The sequence below is a fragment of the Psittacula echo genome, assembly GCF_963264785.1.
Source record: "Psittacula echo genome assembly, chromosome: 5".
NCBI classification, from domain to species: domain Eukaryota; kingdom Metazoa; phylum Chordata; class Aves; order Psittaciformes; family Psittacidae; genus Psittacula; species Psittacula echo.
In genome coordinates, this window is record NC_137739.1 from 84,313,700 (window position 1) to 84,333,670 (window position 19,971).

Consider the following 19,971-nt stretch of genomic DNA (forward strand, 5'->3'; position numbering starts at 1 on the left):
TTGCTGTTCCTCAGAAGATCTTTAAGGAGCCTCCTGCATACATGCTCTTTGTGGTTATTTTGCCATAAGTCATTTCATCAGTTGGTTATTTCACAGCGCTCATCATATCCTTTTTGGGATGCCACAGGGTCCTTTGTTTCATTGTATTTTCTCCGTCAGTCTACTTGGTTTTAATATCTCTGGTGTTGGGTCGTTCCTGCCTTACCACTGTTCTTGCGTTTCTGATCACAGATCTCTGCTCTGTTTTAGTCTGTGTTCTTGCAGAACGGAATGGGCTCTCAAGCCAGAGTTGGTGAACTATGGCAATCTTCTATTGTCCATCTTCCACTGAGGAAGCACAATGGATATTCAACACTGAGATCCCTGTTTGACAAGCATCCTTCTCCATCATCCTGGAAAACAGCTCAGCTGTTCTTGCTGAGTCATTGTTGGAATATATATGAAAAATGAGAAAGTTAAATGGTGACATATCCACAGCAGATGTAGTTGGGACTATTTACAGCCTTTTGCATACAATCTGCAGTATGTATATAAAGCTGTAATCTCTTTACATGCTTGATCACATATTTTAAGGATTGGATTTCCTGCAGCTTCTGTGTAAATGTCTTGAAGAAAACAGGTTTAGTCATGTGAAATTGGCACCAAAAATCAGTAAAAATGCACTGGAGAATAGCAGCTTTGGAAAAACATAGGAAGTTTGGCACACGCTGGTATTTTTTCCCTTATTAAATGGGAGGGTTTTTATTTTTAAGAATTACAAGGCTTACTTTTATCATTTGCTGTATGGATTTTTTTTTTAACATACTATTTCTTACGATAAAGTTTTCAATGTCTCAAGCTAAGAAACACTGTTGTCTACATGATAGTAACAGAAAGGTGTGGTTATTGATGAAGCTAACTTGTATAGTTCTGGTTTTAATGAAGCATTTTAGTGAGAGTCTAAGCTACTATATGTATATAGGAAATCAGGTTCAGAGGCCTTCTTGGCTTCCATCTATCTAAACTTCTAAGACTTTGTATTCAATTGGAATAAAGCAGTGTAGGTTTGAGGAACACTGGGTTTTCCCCAGAGAGATCTCTAAGAAAAGATGGATCAGAATAGGAGTTGGGGCTTTTTTGGTTTTGTGGTGTTGGAAGGACTTGTGTATTCATTCTTCATCTGTAAAGTGTTGTGGTGCCCCACCAAATCTTGAGGAGTGTTTCTAATTGCCTTGCTAAGAATGTGCGTGCTCCAACGTGGACAAGGCCAATGAATGCAGAATTTCTCCTAAATTGCATGTGCCAAGCTGTAAAAATCGGCAAATGCCTGCAGCAATGGGATGTGATAAGATCCCGTAATAGGATTCCTTATCCTTTAGAGGAGAAAATCCCTTCACCATGAACAGCAAACTGCTGAAGGTCTTGTATCTTGCCTTAAAAATGCATTTTTTAAAAACTTGGTTTATTTTCCTTTTCTTAAAAAAGAAAAGCAGTCAGGTTTCCAAAAATCTGGGTGTCTTTGGAGAACCTGAGGCTTTCTATGCTGTATAGAGTTGCAACCATACAAATTCCACACTAGATTAGCCTTGGAGATTTGCAGTAACCTCATGTCCTACAAAATTAATCCTATTGCCTATCTTCAAATTCATTAGACAAACTGTAGCTGATCAACACTGTAGCCAAGCAGTTGTAGTGAGCATGACGGTGTGGTTTAGCTAAGCAACATCTTAAATACAGCTACCATTAATGTCAAAGTTTGAAGCTTCATCCATACAAAGGAACCTCGGCAAGGTTCATTTGTTGCGATGATGGAAATATTGGAAGCTGCTCAGTCTTTGTGCTTTAATCTTGCCAAAGCAACCGAATAGGTGAGGGTATTAGTTGTAAGTATTGCTTTCTTCTTCTGGAATCCTTCAGTCTAACCAAGACTGACAAGAGCAAGTACGGGAGCTCCATGCAGGGCATCAGTACTGAATCCATTAGGAACGGTCAGTAAGTTATCTTTCAGTAGTTCTTGGATCATCACAGTAATAAGGTGATTGGGCTGCTTCCTTCAGAAATAATTAAAAGTCTAACTTATAAAATAGAGAACTGTCTTAGAATAAGAAATACAGGAGACTACATGCAGAATGGAGTGAGCAGGCCTTGAATCAGCCAGTTTGCCTTCATTGGCATTATGCTTTGATCTCAGCAGCACAAGATGGGTGCAATTATTCAATAACTTTCAAATTCATACTCCTCCTTCAGTGGACATTGACATTTTGGTATCAAAACCAATGTCCAACCCGTGTCAACTCCATAGCTACTTCCAGAGTTGTTGTTACTAGAGGAAATCTGAACAGTACCTTGCGTTGCTTGTGTTTTTAATAGTGTTGCTGTTTGTGCTATCTTCTCACACTTGCCACAGGCTCACTGCATGCTTTCTGCAACATCTGCAGCAGCTAGTGAGCTAATTCCACAGTGTGTCAGGGAGGGCAAAAACACATCTGTAGGTTAATAAAGGAAGCCAAAGAATGGAGATCATGGCTCTATGATAATAAAGCTTATTGAGGACTCGAATCTCCCATACCCTCAGCATATAGAAGGTTATACAGCAATTCAGTAGGGAATTTTCTTCTTGCCCCAAAATGTCAAGTTGGAGCAGTTTGAACAAATACTAAATATATTAGCTGGAGAGTTTGCAGCTTTTTTTGGGTAGGTATCATTCTAGATTGTTTTATTTATTTTAGGTTTGGGGGGGGGAAAGGGCAAGGGGTTTTTGTGGGAAGCTGGGTAGCAACTTGCAATGATCTCCATAAAACCAGTTATAATGGTATTCATGCAGCTGTCTCTGTGGTGCACAACTCCCTGTGTTTTCTACTATAAAAAGTAAATCTCTGGTTATACCAGCAAGACCTTTCCAGCCTCACTGAAACCCCATGTGGTCTGAAATACCACCTGAGCAGCCTGAAAGAGCTAGTCGTGGGTGATTGATGCTTATCTCTGAAGGCTTCTTTACTTTTCCCTTAAGCACCTTGGAGGGCTTCTGCAGGGCTATTTACCATCGTCCATTGTATGCCCTTTCCCATCTTCCTGAATACTAGGTTTCCCAGCTCATAACTCTAAGAAGCAGCTTTATTTCAGAGTAGAAAGGGGCCCCAATATGTGGTCTATTATATCCATATCAGCTTGCTTACCCTTTTCAAACAGCTATTGTGTTTTAATAGGGCCCTGCCTGGCAGGGGGAGTCCTTAATTCCTACTATGTAAGAATGGCCAGCTTGAGTTACAGCAAACTGCAGGATGCTGCTCTGATCAAAAGGCCTCTGTTTTTAGAGATTCCCCCCCCCCGCCCCCATTTGCCTTTTTTGGTTTTAATCCTGGGCTAATAATTCAATGCAGTAAAGTCATTTTAGCTTTTGATTTGAAAGCTTCAAGGTGTTAAATTACTGACCTAGCATAGGAAAAATTAAGGGGGGGGACACACGCTCTAAAAAAGATAAAGAGATTCTGGGTAATAAACAGCAAGCACAGCAACTCCTTTAATCCTTTCCTTCTCCCCACTGTAGACTGGTCCCAGAGGGTTTGATTTGCTGCAAAGCAACATAAGAAAGCTTGTTCGCTGCCTACCCTGAGCTGTGTCACAGGTGCTGTGGTTCATTTCCTTTCAAACAGCGCTTGGGATAATCTCTGTACCACCTGTACTAACTCTGCCATGAATACAGAGATTGCTGAGCCCATACCAAGAAGCCTGAAAACAAATCATTAAAATCTGTGTCACTCCTTTCCCTCTTTCCACACCCTTCAGCTGAAATAAACTTGAGTGGGTGAGACAGAAAGGATCTCAGAAAATCCAGTCTGTTTGTGGTGTTACATCACCCAGTCTCGCCAAAATGTTGAGTGTTAATGATTTCCTATCTGCCTAGTTGTTAAAAAAGATTTTTTCCTTAAAGCCAGTCATCAGGAATAACTCTCAGCATCTGTTTCATCTTAACACTACTAATGCATTTCAGAGGAAGTGCCTAAAAAGCACGGCTAATTTCATTAGAGGAAGATGGTGAGTTCCTTGAGGCTGACTTCGTTGTCCCAAATTTTAATGTCTGTGGAATTTGTCAAAGCACTTGATAAAACAGCTTTGAACTGAGGAATGCTGATGCTTCTCTGCTACCTTCAAAGAGGGAAACAGTCCCATGATTGGTGTGAATATTGTAAGTAATGTAGTACACTTAAACCAGGAGGTGAAGAATAGAATCATCTAAAATTAAACTGCACTCCTGCAGTAGTAATTTATTCATCCCAGCAGTGAAACTGGGATTTGTTTTTCCTGATGGTGTATGTACAGTTATAAGTGTTCCCTCTTGGGCCTCATTCCAGGGAAGGTAAGCCTCACTTTGCTGTTTCAGATCATAGCCTTGGGGTAAGTGGGATTGGTCACTTGGGGATGCTTTGTGTGTGGATGAGTTATTTAACAACAGTAACTGCCTGGGTTTTAAAGCCTTTTGAATGTCAGTATTTTCCATTGCTGGAGCTAATTCTTTGTTACCTATTGTACCACAGTCTCTAATCCTAATACTCCTGATTATCCCTACTTACTGTGCTTTGGTTCACACCATGAAGCAGTCTTGGAGCTTGTGACCTGAGTTCCTTTCAGATGGAACTGAACTGGAAGATGTGTTCCAACTGCAAATGAGCATTCAGCCCATGGGACCAGACTAGAGTTGATCCAGAGTGTATTTCAAGAGGAAATGAACCCTGAGATACCCATAATGTTGACATCTGGTCCTCTGTGCTGTTTCTCTCTACAGATGTTTCAGTCAGTTTAGATGTAGTGTCCAATAGCAACTTTGCATTTGAGACTACCATTAAGATGCTTGATTCTCTTTTAATGACTTAGACACTTGTGTAACTGAGAAGAAAAGTAGTGTGGGGTGGGGGGGGGGAAGTTGTTCACACTGGAAAAGCAGGATAAGCCTTCAAAGTGATTTGCTTCCTTCATCATGCTTTTGATGGAAAATGCAAGCAGTAATGCTGGAAGTTAAGGAATAACAGTCCCGGCTTCTTGTTTTCTATTTAGTAGAGGAGGGGTCCTGTAAACTCATTCAGCTCTTTGCATGGTAACCAAAGGTGGCACCTGCTAGAGCGACAGCAGGGTCCTGGCAAGCACTTCTGTCCTTCTTGGGGACTCGGGGCTTTTTCTGCATTGTGCATGTTTGGCTTTGCCTGAGTTCAGCAAGCAGAGGCTAGCGACTGTAGTGGGTTTCAATTGGGATGTTACCATAGCATCCTGGGACTTGTACAGTCTATTTAGAAGTCCAAAGGTTTGAAAAGAGTGCTTGAAAGTTTCTGAACTCTGGCAAGCTGCTGAAACGTAATTACACAAAAGACAAAGCCTTACTGAAAGCAGCTCTATTCAGGGAAGCAGCACCTGAATGCTGGAGTTCCCAGCACAGCCGTTTCTGAGAGCTGGAGCTGTTCTAGCACAGTCTCCTCCCAAACCTTTTTTAGTTCCTCTCACGTGCACGTGCCATCCCACAAGCATGGACTGGGTGTGCTGCAAGAGGCAGCTTTCTCAGCAGTGGCATTGAAAGAGCTCTATCTTTTAGCTGCTTTGGGGCATGGAAAGGAAAGGAGTGAAAAAGTAAGCATCTTGAAGTCCTTACTGCAAAAGCTGCTTTGGATCTTCCCAGCGAGTGAGAACCTTGGTTTACTTTGCTCATCTTTCTCCAGAATATTCTCATGAGTGAAAGGGAGAAGTTCGTTTGTTAACGGAATATCCAGTTGCATAACAATCCTTGTGTGAAATAACTAATGAACGTTCAGTTCAGTTTCTAGTCTCAGTTTCAGCAAGACAAATAAAATCACGTCCTTAGTAACTTTTGTTAATGCTGTAATTTGCCTGCTCTATTCACTGGTAATGTAGAGGGCCAGGACAATGCAATAGGACGTTTGGAGGCTTACAGAGCTGTTGAAAGCTTTCTTGAAGGAATCTCGTGCAGATGACTGCTCTAAATGCCCAAAACTGGGAAAGGAGAAGTTAACCAGAGAAGTGAAAACTTATTTTTCCCTTCTTCTGGGTTCACAAACCCATTTCTAAATGACTGAGAACAAGCTAATGCCTTGTTGAGATACCCTGCTTCAGACAGAAGTCTTTCTCCTGCAGACGTGCTGATAAGCTCTGGCCACCAGTGAGAGGAGGGCAGACAGAAGGAAGACTGAGCAACCCTAAGGGAAGAATCTCAGCAGCTGTTGAACTTGCTGGGAATGCTGAGCGCTAAGTGTGTTGCTTTGCTGTTGATATCTTGTTTACTTAAGCCATTCCTCTGAGTCTGCAGCCTATTTCCTTTTTGCGCTCAAGAGAAACTGGAAAAGGATGTCTGTTGGCACATATCTAAAAATCATACATAAAGTATTGGTCATAATCCCTACATGCTGTTGGAATACCTGCAACAGCTTTGGGTCGTCACTGCTTCTGTAACTTCCAGAAGGTTTACCTGCAGTCTGTTACCACTGGCCACATTACTGGTAGCTTTACCTCCAGAAAGTTAAGGAAAATGTGGCCAAGTTATTTTTGTACCATTATCATCTACCCATGATAAAAGGCATTTCAAAATACACAGTTTGTTCAACGTGTATACTGTTCCTGTCTCTTGCAGCAATCTTGACCCTGCCTGAAAATAGACCTGTTGATTTGTCCTTGGTCTGCTTGCTGGATAGCTCCGTCAAAGGCTGGCTCCTTTAAGCTGAACTTTTCCAGCTTATAAGAAGACATTTGTGCAGTAGGGTTTCTGAAATGCAGCATCTCAACTGAGATAAAATTCTGCCTCCTCTACTTGCAGACTTGACCTTTTGGGAGAAAAAGTCCTTCCATTGTATAGTTAAACAAGATCTTATTGTGAGAAATGAGGAATGAAAGCAATATAGTACCTCTTTTACTCAACTAGCTGGCGGCACTTGGCTGTCAGCACATCCAGGTGTGCTGATGTTCCAACATATCCACCCACTCTTTCAACTGAGTAAGCAACAACAAATGATATCATACCCTTCTGCCTGCTAGCTTTAGAGCCATCCCATGCTGAAAATGCAAGTGACTGGAGTTTTCACTTATTAGAACTAAGGAGTAATATAGTAGAGCTGTCTGCTGTGAATTAATAGTATGTTAGCTTCATGTCTGGACCTTTACATTACAGTTGTGCCAGGATCTGCTTCCAGAAGCTGCATGTGCTGAAGTTCTGAGCAACGTAATTTGATGCATTTAATTGTATGATTGAGCCTTCATCTTCTTTCTCTTCCTGAACGTCTCCCTTACATATCTCATCTTTCTAAAAGCTGCCTTCTCCTATTACACCACGTTTCTTCTTTTTTCATTCATATCCCTCTTTTCTCCATCAGCCTGTCAAATCATCAGCCAAACAATGCAAATTGGAAATGGAAAGTCTTACAGGCTGTTTGGTTGGGATGAGAAGATACGAAATCCCGTTTCCAGCTTTGTCACAGGCATCTTGTGGGACTTCATGCAAGTTGCTTTCCCTTATTCTGAACTCAGTCACTCTAAGGCAGTGAGCTACAGCACATCGTAATGAATGCTCTTTACTTATCCGATAGTCAGGGGAGCCCTTTCCTGTAATCCTGGCATATTTTGATCAGGCATATGATTTATTTATTTAATCTCTTGGGACAATGGTTGAGTTTTCCTCTGGTTTATACAGAACTGATGCCCGAAAAAGGTTTCATAAATACAAAATAATATATTTGTCCATGATATGTACAGAAAGAGTATTTCTAATTCCAGAATTCACAAGGCATGAGTATTTCTTAATCATAAGGTGATTGTACTTATTTGAGTTGCATTTCCTCCTGGGTAGGAGGGTTAAAAGCAATGTTCTGCACCTAGCTGTCAACACATGACAAAAAACTCCATTTACTCTTATGTCTTTGAGACCCAGGACACTAAAACCCAGGAACTGTAATTCTTTTCAGTGAAATTACATTGGCTTCTCTCCACAGCCCCCTCCCAGTTCTTACATGACTTTTTCATTTCACTCAGCTCTCTCTGGTATAATTCTTTTTCCCATGTAAGACCCTCTTCTATACGATGAAGGATCAAGTGATTTAAGCTATTTATATTTAAAGAGATGATTTAAAGTTGCAGACTGAGAGGGTTCACAGTGACCACTGGATTTTGTCTGTTGTGGAGATGCTGCCTATGGAGAGGTTCTGCTGTGATGAAAGTGAACTTCCATCTTTTCATTAATTCTCTCCTGTGCGGGGGAGTTAAGCTGCTGTCCCAAGTGAATGTTTTTAATGATCTCTCTGGAGTGTTTGAAGGCTTAGTCCCACTTGCATGATGCAGAGCGAAATGCAGAAAATCTATCTTTGAGACAGCCCTGTCATTGTACCTTTTGGTAGATAATGTTTGTATTTGCATTCCTATTGTTCTTGCATGTTGAGCTTTACCATGCCCAAAGGAGAGCTGCTCACACTTCAGAGAAACCTTAGAAAAGGTTGTTTTCTATATGCTTGCTATATAAAGTTACCATAAAGTGCTTACAAGTCAAATAGGTGAGATTTGTACTAAAATGCAAGAATGTGAATATCAAATTGACAATCCATCATAATGACCAGCTACTCTCTTCAAAATACACTAGTGCAAAGTGTTGTTTAGTGCAGTGTCCATCTGCTCTTCATGGCAACTGCAGCAGATTTTAATGATGCATATACATGCAATATGTACAAGTTTCAGTAACCTCAAAATTAAATCTTAAGTCTTGTAAAGAGGATTTTTATTTATTTCTTTATATATTTCCAGTGGCTTCACAGAAAACTGTGGTGAGAATAGCAGTGAAGTACCAATGGTATTAAAAGAAAGGGCATCTTCTGGTCAGATAAACAAAAGTTACTCTTGGCCAGCCATTTTCCAATGGATTGATTTCAAATCAGTGGCTCTTGGACACCCCTTGCTGGGATTCTTTAGAATGAATTTTACTTTCACAAACCTCTAATTCCTATAATTAAATTTCAGTGTGTGGTTTTTGCAGATGGTTTTCTCTCTAGAGAACAGATGGGTCTAAGCTTTGGAGATTGGGTTTCACAAAACGTAACTGCCAGTGGTTTTGTTGCCACTGCTCTAGCTGGCCCCAGAACATTGACATTGGTTCAGCTTTCTAACGTTCTTTTGGTTTGACTTTTATCTCCACAGCTTTAACAGTGTGCGTCAAGGAACACACATCTTGTTCCGTGAGTTCAGCTTTGTTCAAGCTACTCCTCATAACAGGGCATCTTTCCTTCGGACCTTCTGGAGGTGTTTCCGAACAGTGGGGAAGAATGGAGGCAAGTATTCTAATGTCTGCTGCTGTCCCATTCCCTTGACATTAAAATCATCAGCGAGGCTATTGATGCAGTACAAATACTGACACTTCACAATGTGTTCTAATGTTGATAACAGGGAGACACCAGCACAGTTGCCTGAGGAATAGTTAAAAAATGCTCACATTACGTGAAGTAGTGTAGGAGCACCTTGCTGCCAGTGCTGCTTCCATTACAGAACAGCATCTCAAGCAACACTCCATCAGAGGGAGGATGTTGTGGGCCTGTGTGTGAGGATGTATAGACAAAAATAAAGTGCTGGAGGTTGGTGGATGGCAGCAGGTCAGCAGACCCAGAGATGGTTAGAATATAGGGTATGGTGCATGAGGGCTGTAGGTGCTGAGATTATTGGGCAGTTGGGGTACCAAGAGCTTTGACTGAGAGCCCTGCAGGAGGTGGAGTGGTGTTGGGCTCTAGGATGGTGAATTGTTGCTCAGTAGTGCTTACCTTGGTCAAGGACTTTTCAGTCTCTCATGCTCTTGTGCATCACTTGTGTTTCTTGGGTTTTATTCCTCTGTCTCTTCACACCTACCCCCACCCCATTATTACTATATTTTACTTTATTTCAATTATTAAACTGTCCTTATCCCATGGGTTTTACCTTTTTCCGATTCTCCTTCTTATCCCACCAGGGCTGGGTAAGGGGGGAGTGAATGAGCGGTTGCTGCTGGGGTTAAACCACAACACCTACCCACAAGGAAAAAGTTCCAATGCCAAAATAGCTATTCAGCACTGTGCTGTCTTGTCTAACTATTCTTATACTGCACTCGGTATATTAGGTATTACAGAACTGGCCAGAGTTCAAAATAAACTCATGTAACTACATGCAACTAAAATTACGGGGTTTTAACTTTTTAATTTAGTATTTTAGGCAAATATACTGAATGTTGCTGTACAAATGTGAATTTTGGTGGTTTGTTTTTCTATAAGCCTCACTTGTTTCAGGCTATTCAGCCTCACTTCTTGTTTTAGAGAGGACCAGGACCATTTCTTAAGTGTGGATGAAACCTTGTCTCCTGGTTCAGCTTTGCAACACTGCTCATGATGAACAGAGTTTGCAAGACTCTGAATAGCTATGGACTTTTTGACATATGCCGTTAGATCCTTGGAAAGAAGACAATTGTAGTTGAACATGACAAAATCTGTAGTTAGCTACTGAAATGACCAACTATGCTTCTGTATGGTACTAAGCTGACTGGTACGTAGTGAGGACATACTTGAGATGAGGTCAGGTCGTGGTCAGGAAAGATAAATTGTAGACTCCTAGAACATTCCTGTAGGAGAATTAGATGATAATAAAGAAGTCATCCACCAGAACTGCAGGTGTCAGTGGTAAATCTTGTTGACAAATTGAGAAGAAGCTATCTGATGGAAAGTACCCACTGCTGTACTTTCAATGCAGGTTTTCATCAGGCTTCATCTATCTAGCATCTGATCTTAGCCAAATGGTGGGCACCTGGCTTTGTTGGAAAGAGCTGAAAAGTTTTAGCTACACAGTATCTCACTGGCTTTTACTTTTAGCAGTTTTATGTGAATATGGAAAAGGTTGTGGAAGAAAATGTAAACACCAAAGTACTTTGAAGGGGAAGAGAGAGCACAGGAACAGAAGCTCAGGGGAATGTTACTATGCTCTGGTTGTGGCCTTACAAGGTTCAACATATCTTTTTCTGACTTTAAAGCTGTGCTTTTTAGTTTGAGCAAATACGGCATGCTTACCTGTATGTTTATACATTTATATACATTTTCTTTTTACATTAACTAGAGACGGAAATGCATCACTTCAGAGAACTTCCTGTCTATATTTTCATCTGCTCAGTCCAATTTCTCTGATTCTCTAGCAATTAATTACAGACTAGAACCTTCATTTTAGTCATTTTGGTTTTATTTGCTATGGGATTTTTTTCTGCTATGCTCATGTGTAGGGGAACTCAGAACACCCATGGTCTGTTAAGAGCTAAACTCATTTACTAAGAAACTGAACCTGTGCAATGTGGTGGGTGAATTAAGGTTATTACCACACTCAGGCATAGACTAGACGTGGATTTCTTTCCTTGAAATACATTGCTTTTGAATGAATGTGGGAAGGAAATCATGTTATACAGCAAACAGCAGCATCCAGAAGTGAAATCATTGATGATCTGAACTATAGAATGAGTTTCTTAACGATAGGAAAATGTCAGACTTAGTGGTGCCCAAAGTAAGTAAGATTTTCACTGTGGAGCTTTCTTTGGAAGCGTGGCTGGTGGTACGTATTCCAGTTGGATTATTCTAGAAGTTAGTTTTAAGTTGTTTCTTTACGATCACTGCAGTAGAACACAAGACCATACATGCAAATCAATCAAAACCACTTATACAAGCTTGCATGGAGTCATGGGTCTATGGATAGTTTGTTGCTACAGCATCTCATTTTATGATCACACAATTTTGACAATCTAAACATTATATAATATGCAGGAGTGTATTGGCTTTGTGTGGCAAGGTTTTGGTAATGAGGGAGTTATGGGGTGGCTTGTGTGAGAAGCTGCTAGAAGCTTCGTCCATGTCTGATAGAGCCAGTGACAGACAGCTCCAAGACAGACCTGCTGCTGGCCAAGGCTGAGCCAATTTTGACAGTGACAATGTATTTAAGAAGGGGGGGGGAAAATGCTGTGCAACAGCAGCTGGAAGACAGGAGTGAGAATACGTGAGAGTAACAGCTGTGCAAACGCCAAGGTCAGTGCAGAAGGAGGGCAGGAGGTGCTTCTGGCAATGGAGCAGAGATCCCTCTGCAGCCCGTAGTGCAACCCATGGTGAGGCAGGCTGTGCCCTGCAGCCCATGGAGGTCCATGGTGAGCAGATATCCACCCACAGAGGACCCCACACCTGAGCAGAAGGATGCCTGAAGGAGGCTGTGACCCCCTGGGCAGCCCACACTGGAGCAGGCTCCTGGCAGGACCTGTGGCCCTGTGGAGAGAGGAGCCCGTGCTGGAGCAGGTTTGCTGCAGGACTTGTGACCCCTGTGGGGGACCCAGAGTGGAGCAGTTCATGAAGAACTGCAGCCCATGGGGAGGTCTCATGTTGGATAAGTTCATGGAGGACTGTCTCCTCCATGAGCAGGGTTACGCTGGTTACACTGGAGCAGGGGAAGAGTGTGAGGAGTCCTCCATGTGAGGTAGAAGAAGCAGCAGAGCCAACATGTGATGAACTGACCACAACCCCAATTGCCCATGACAGTAATTGCTGAGTGATCTTTCCCTGTTCTCATCTCAAACCACAAGCCTTCCATTGTATTTTCTCTTCCCCGAGGAGGGAAGTGGTAGAGCAGCTTTGGTGGATACCTGGCATCCAGCCAGGGCCAACCCACTACAAGGAGGTAAGTGAGTTATGGAGTCCTGCTAAGAAGTTCTGTTTATGGTTATCTTCTACTATGCAACCGAGCATGGGACAAACAACCTGGCTGGTTCTGAATTAGCAGTATAGTTTGGTTTAACATTGATATATGGCTTTTGAGACCTAAACTAGGATCTTTCTGTACTTGGTGCCCTGTGTCAGGTATATGGAGAGTTATTCCTTGAATGTCCATTTTATTTCAATGCAATTTCTATGTGCAGAAAAGAATGAAAATACGCTCTTTGCCCTCTTTAGCAAGGTTCTGCTCTTTCCCAGTTTTCCCTCCTGTTTCTGGGCAGGGATTGCTCCATGCTTCAGTATTGTCATGGATTTATGTTTGTGAAGAACTATGAAGGCATATTTGTCTTCTCTTGTCTAAAGCATTACATTCACTAACTTCCATGTTTCTCAGGATGCTCTTGTTTTTATTTATTCCTTTGCTAGCGAAGTGTTTACTGCCATTTCCCCCTCTCATTTACTTTATGTTTCATTCCAGATTTGAAGCTCAGTTTAAGTGGGTTTTTTCCTATCTGTGGAGGATGTGTTCCTGATAAACTGCATAAATGCCAGCTCTGTGCAGATATAGGTCAGCATAATAAATGAGATCTTGCATCAAAGCTTGCACTCTGGCTGGAGGGAAGCAAGGGAGAATAAAATTAGAGATGTAAGACGATGCAATATCCAAGCTTACACAAACTCTCAGCCCCCCAGACAAACTAAACCCCTAGTTTCCACTTCTGAGTGTTTCTTTGGAGTCTTAGAAGAGTAGACGATGTCTCGCCAGTGAGTGAACTGATGGCTTCATTTGGCTGCCAGTTGCTCCTCCTTGATGCAGGGAAATTTGCTGCTTTCTCTGTCAGTGCTGAAGTAACCATGCCTTGACTTGGAATATACACCTTGATCACCCAAGCAGAGGCATCTAGCCTGGAGTTCTCAAAGGGCTAATAAGAGAAAAATCTATCTGAACAGAAGCAATATTTAAATGTGACAACCCCTGTACATGCAGAACCATGCTCTAGCATTACTGTTTCTCCTGGGAAACTACTCTAGATACTACTTTTCTTCTTAATTCCTTATCCTTTTGAATTACTGGCAAGTTGTTCTCCACAGAGAGTTCTTCACAGGTTTTATGTTCAATTTTCCTATGTTAGCCTGATACTTAATGGGTTCTAGTTACCTTGCCCTTTGTTAACTGCTATGTTTGTAAGCTAGATTGATTTCTCCTTTTGTCTCCGAATAGCAAGGAAAAACAACTAGCTGCACTAAATGCGATAGTAACGTAACACACTTCAAAAAGTAAAGAGCAAGTTTGTTGGTTTTCTCTTTTAAGAGGAGGGTTTCTCTTCAGTGATGTGCTGGATGTTGTTTTTACAGGATTTTCCACTTGTTTTAGAAGATTAGCAAGATCCTTCCTTCTGTTTTCAAGTATGTATAAGCATATCTGGGATTCCACGCACTGGGAACAAAAGTAGGTTTATTTTAGAATGTCATTCAGTGTCTGGGATGGACTTCACAAGATTTCTTCTCTCCTGTAAACATTTACCAGTGGTACCCAACACCCATAGAGGTGGTTAGAGGACAGCTTAGCTTTTCTGTTGAGAAGCACAGAGCATAATGGTCGGTTAGCAACAGATTTCTCCCAGAGGAAGGCAAAATGACCAGAAGTCTTGTTTTCCCTCTGCTTTTGCTTAAATTGACCTCTTGGAATCTAGCTGACCTGCTCTTTTGAATTGTCTGTTCCTCAGGACTCTTTAATTAAAACTGTGCTTTCTCAGTTTAAACAGCCCCTGTAGAGTTCGGCTGTGAAGCTTCATGAGGTCAACATATGCCTCTCCCAACCCCCATGGCTTTCATGTCTTGTTGCTTCTCTGTTTTTAATTAAAAAGATTTTTTCCTTAAATGCTTTCCAGCCAATTAGAGAAATTTTGCGCTGAGAAACTTGTTCCAGTCCTGATGCATTGAGAAGTGAACAGAAAGCTCAGTCAGGACCATTGGCACTTTTTTCTAGAGCCCAAGCTTTCTTTAGTGCTTTTTAACAGCTTCCACCCTTTCACCCCCCCCCTCCATTGCTTCAAGCAAAAATAGCTGCTGTTTGATACTGTTGATACAGCCCTGGAATGGTTCAACACCAGATACAGGATCTTTTGCTTCCACTCCAGGGTGACTGTTACTTTATTTAGATGCACACAGCACTGAAGCATAGAACTGCTGGAGAAAGTATGTTGGATTATATGGGCTGAGGATTCTTTTTGCAGACTCTTCCCCCCGCTTCAGACAAAAAGTACTGAGCAAGTAGTGCTCATATTGAAATAAAATCTTCTCCGTAAAGATATCTTGGTTTCTGCATTCATCACGTGGGGTAATGGCTGCCTCTTTGCTTCTGCACACTTGGATTAGGGAACTGGAAGCCTAACTACCTTTGGAGCTTGTGGAAGAGAAGCTTACCACAACCAGGCACACAATCTCTGTCACAGAAGTGGTGTCTCTCTGAGTAGTTCTTGAGTTCACCAGGAGGGGTAGAGTCCTTACAAAAAGATTAAAGAAATGTCCTGTCTGCATGATTCTTGTAACGTGGAGATTGAAACGTGGAGATTGAGAAGAGCAAGAAGGACCACTGTTCTGCCAGCTTTTTTTTTTGGAAGATGCTGTTTTAATGCATGTTAAAATTAGTTGAGGTTCCAAACCCCCTTCGCTCACTAGTGTAATTCTAATATTTCCACATGTAACTCTATATATTAAATTCCTCCCTATTTCTTTACTCCCTCCCTTGTAAGCTGTTACACTATCTCCATTTGTAGCTTAGCCAGTCTCTGTTTAGTGAGATGCATAGAACAATACAGTGATAATTGCCACAAATGTCAGAATCTTCTGCTCTTTCACTTTTGTTACTAAAACCAAATCAGATCTTTATACCATATTATTGTTAGAAAGTTGTTACGAATCAGTAAGGTCTCATAGTATATCCTAAAGACAATTAAGCTGTGTTTTTTAATGCAGTGTTCTCTGGAAGCTCTCTCTGCAGGGAAATAGCCTTGGCTGAAATGATTGCTCTCCACTCTTTACTCACTTCGCAGTTCCTTTGCCCTAAAACTCTAGCTGTTGCTATTTATGATTTATCAACATAGCTCTGCCTGGAACCGCTGATGACTGGAATGTCAGGACAAAGGATTTCTGAAGATGAGGAGAAATAAGTGGAGGGTTTTAGAGATGGTGAGGTCTATCTGCAAGCACTGTAAGTTAAAACATCTGTGTTACATAGATCTAAAATGCATTGCAGTAATCATTTGTAGAAGTAGTAGCACGTGGGGCAGTGTTCAGCTAGCCTCTCCCTAAATTCAGTCCATACTATTTTGTCAATGCAGTTTGTGAAATTAAATGCAGTACACGGGAAGTCCTCCGTATTCAACCTGGTTTAGTTTGGTTGAGTCCTTCCCCACACCCTACCCCATATTACAATTAATTTTCAGTTATATCTCTGAACATGCACCAGCTCCTCTTAATTTCCAAATGTTTTTTCATATTCTAGATGTGTATCTCCCTAAATGTCCTTTTTTTTTTGGAAAACCAATAAGCTTTTCTGTTTGTTTTCTAATGTTTTCTGGCTATATTGTGTGTTTTGAGAGTTCTTCACTGATTGTGTCATTGGCAAGTTAAATTACGTGTTCTTTTTTTCTCAGTTGACTGAAACATATAAATGAGCTTATGTACAGTGATCACTATTGCATTTTGCTAAGCAATTATCCAAAATTCAACTGGTAATTATTATTACCATTTGCTTTGCAGTCTTTTGGCCAGTTTCCCATCCCTATGACAGCATTCTTATGCAAACCAACTGAAATGGATTTTTTCAATTAAGACTGTTTTCGGTTCCAGTATGGCCCTGAAGAGTTCGCATTCCAAATTGTGGGGAAGTTCCCTCGAATAAAATTAGTTCTAAGCTGTGTGATCTGGGCTGGGACTCTGAATGCTCTATGTTTCTTATATTAAATGAAGTTGGCCTATCTCTTCTTTCACTTATGGCAAGTCTTGAGAGATGATCTACACACTGTGTATGCATAGGTGATCATCCAGTAGAAGATCTATGAAGCGTTAGCTTCATTAACTAAGTTGATTTATGACCTTTCTGGTCTACTGTTCAGCACCAGAGATGTTGAAAGGGAGGTAGAGAAAGGAGATTAAAAATCTCCTTTAAAAAGGCTTAAAAATCACAAGATTAAATCTTGTTTTCTTTTGATTCCTTATACTGTGAAGCTCTCGTCTGCTTTCAAACCCCTGTTGCTCTTAAACCTGCCCTGAGCTGTGAAAGTCCCTGAACTGAGGAAAGAATTACCTTCATCCCTTTTCAGTGAACCATAAACCTTATTTCTCCTCATGCTGTTGGCTTGAAGTGTTTGTGTTGTGAAATGCAGCATTTATTTAGACAATCTAAGCTCAGTGTTGGCTTGGATTTCCACATGATACAATTCAGCACTATCTCAAGATACTAGCTCGGGACCTGGAAAGTGCAGAGTTCTATTTCTTTGACAGCAGCCTGAGATGAGTTGATCTATCTCAGCAGATCAGCTGACATATGGGAAGTGTTGTTACAGTGCATCCATGTAGGTCATTGCTGCAAAATAAACTCTGGCATCTCTGTGTTGAGCTACTGTGAGCAGTGTAGATGCAACCTAAGGAAGAGCACTATGAAGAGAGAATGTGTGTTCCAGATCAGTGTGAATAGAAGAGTAAGGACCCTCCTTTACACTTGCAATTAACTCTTGAAAGTAACCTAGGTGATAAGTGAAGTATTATCTACCTTTTAAAATTGCTCTTTTTAAAGTACTGTTGTCCAGCTGCAGATAAATCTCTGAACCAGTTTTCTTTATGCCTTTGTTGTCCCAGCTGCTTCTTACAGCTTTCCTCTCTGGTGGTCTTGTTATGTATAGTTTCCATCACTGCAAATTCAATCCCTAGTTTCCTAAGTTAACCTGATTGATTTATATAGTGTGCTTCTAACTCTAGAGGCTGTGTCTCCATCTATGGAGTTAAGCAGACCTGACCTATATCTAGAAGTTTTTTCCCTGTTTGTTGATTGTGAATTTGAACAACCACACCATCTCATTTCCCCTTCATTTATTAAGTTATACTTAAAACCAATTTTAAATTCAGTTATTCCAGTAAAATAAGCTTGGGAATGCCATTTATTTGTTTGGAGGAACTGTTTTTTTCCCTGTGGTGTTAAAAGGACTGACATGAGCTGAATTTCTATTCTGTAGCTATGTTGCCAAGCTCTTCCAGCAAACCTTTAGGCAAGTTGCTTGCAAATTCCTTGTCTCTCAGGAAGTCCCTGTTCTGTAGTTGGTGCCATTCAGTATGTCCATGTTTGAATAAAGGTGTGATGTTGAATTAGTTTAGTTAAACAGTACAGCTGTGCTTAAGTGTAGAAGTTTGTTCATCACTTTAAAGTCGCCTTGCCTCAATAACCGTCTGTAAGTCTGGTTTAAATCAGTATGATCAAGAATAAATGTGTTGTGTATGGTTAAAAGGATTGTTGGTTTATGTTCTGTTATGCACCTTTTGAGAATCCTAGATGAGTATCATTAGAAGTGATCTGCATGCATGATTAGTACTTTGATATACTACTACTACTTTGTGGAATGGGGATAAGGCAGTACTTTACCTGTAATCTGCAAATGAGTTATGAAATCTAGTCAGTAATATTTATAAGTTAAGCTTGATCCATTTTGAATTTGTTGCAGGAACATGATGTGATAATGTACAGTCTGATGCCTTCCTTCATAAGATGATCTGAGAGTGATTTGCCTTCCATGCTCTTAGTAAGCATGAATCTCATAACCTCCATTGGCACAATGGACCTTTCTCGAGCTTGGAGGAAGAGATACTTGAATATCAATGAGGTCTTCTTGACCCTTTTTTCTTCCTAGAGCTATATCCCATGGCATTCTTCCAAGCAGATCTCTGAAGACATTGAAGCCTGCTCTCCTCAAATCCAGGGCTCTGGTCCTGCTTTTTGCCAGGTAGATAAATTCCTTAAAGCTTCTTGCAATGATTTTTCAGTTATAAAGACAAAGACTTTAGAAATGCTTCAGGCACAGGAAAAGCTTCCATAGAAGTTCACACCTTCCTAGACTTCAATGTCAGTTAGCCAAGAACCACAAATCTGTAGGATAAAAGCTTTGCCAGTTCTAGTGCTCACAGAGTTACTTGTCAAATCTTGTCTTCTCTGAGCTTTTCATGCATTAAAGTCTAGTCCCAGAAGTGATCAGAATTTATATCAGCTGATTTAATAAGCTGGTATAGATTCCCCTGTAGAATTTGTGTATTATTTGTAACCTGGTGTTAGAATAAACAATAGTATCAAGGGGGCCTAGAGAGTACATGGAGTACATAATGAACCTAAAGCAAACCAAACATTTGGAAAGAAACAAAGCTTTTTATTTCCTCTTTCTCATGCCCACTTTCCATGCTGCTAATAGATAGTTCTTCATTTCTGCCAGCAGTGGCAAAGGGATTGCTGTGCTGTGCAAAGTTAGGGTGCAAAGCAGATACTGGTCAACCTGATTAGGATACTAAACAGTTACCACTGCAGCTTTTTCGTGAAAGAACTTTATGTTTTCTGTCTACTCTGATTGGAAACTTCTTTTCTCAAACCCTTGAAATGACTGAGCAATTGTAATTGTCCTAAAGGCACTGAGGAGTGTTTCATGTCTGCCTTCTGTAATGGACTGAACCTCAAATGTGATGTCTTCATTTCAGAATGATGATCAGTCACGACACTTTTCTCCTTTCTGAGGATCTCCAGGTATTTTACAGATGCTAAGGAATGAAGCTTCCCAAAAACCTTGACAATACCAGTTTCACTTTACAGTTCTAGAAAGTGAAATGGGGCAATGAAGTGACTAGCTGAAGCTTACATTGTCAGAGGTAAAATCAGGATATCTGGCCTTTTGATATTATGAATTCAATTTTATATGCTAAATTTGTATTTTTCTTACAGACACAGGCTTATTTTACCACGAGACAAGTAGGAAAACACACGTATGTTAGTATAAAGCAATATTGTTTAGATAAATTGTAAGAATCTGATTTTTTTTGTCTTTTTAAAAGTTTTGACAGTAATCATTGCCTTAGAATAGTAGATCACTGCCTGCCCTACATGGGATGATGTAGGATGTATTTTTGGTTGTTTTCAAGTTCAACATTATAATCCCTTTTGCTACTTGCTTTTCTAGACAAAGTCTTATAGGAAGATAACAGATTAGTTCACTTAGAATCATAGAAT

At 40.7% G+C, this 19,971-nt stretch overlaps 1 protein-coding gene across 1 annotated transcript in view; it reads left to right on the forward strand.

Moving 5' to 3' along the window:
* Positions 1 to 19,971, forward strand: part of CSTPP1 (centriolar satellite-associated tubulin polyglutamylase complex regulator 1) — a gene marked incomplete at its 5' end in the record, with an annotated part of 88,988 nt that overhangs the window by 19,739 nt on the left and 49,278 nt on the right. The window contains one exon of the mRNA XM_080617143.1: positions 9,154 to 9,284. Coding sequence (XP_080473269.1) covers positions 9,154 to 9,284 — 131 coding nt within the window. The remainder of the gene's footprint in view (positions 1 to 9,153; positions 9,285 to 19,971) is intronic.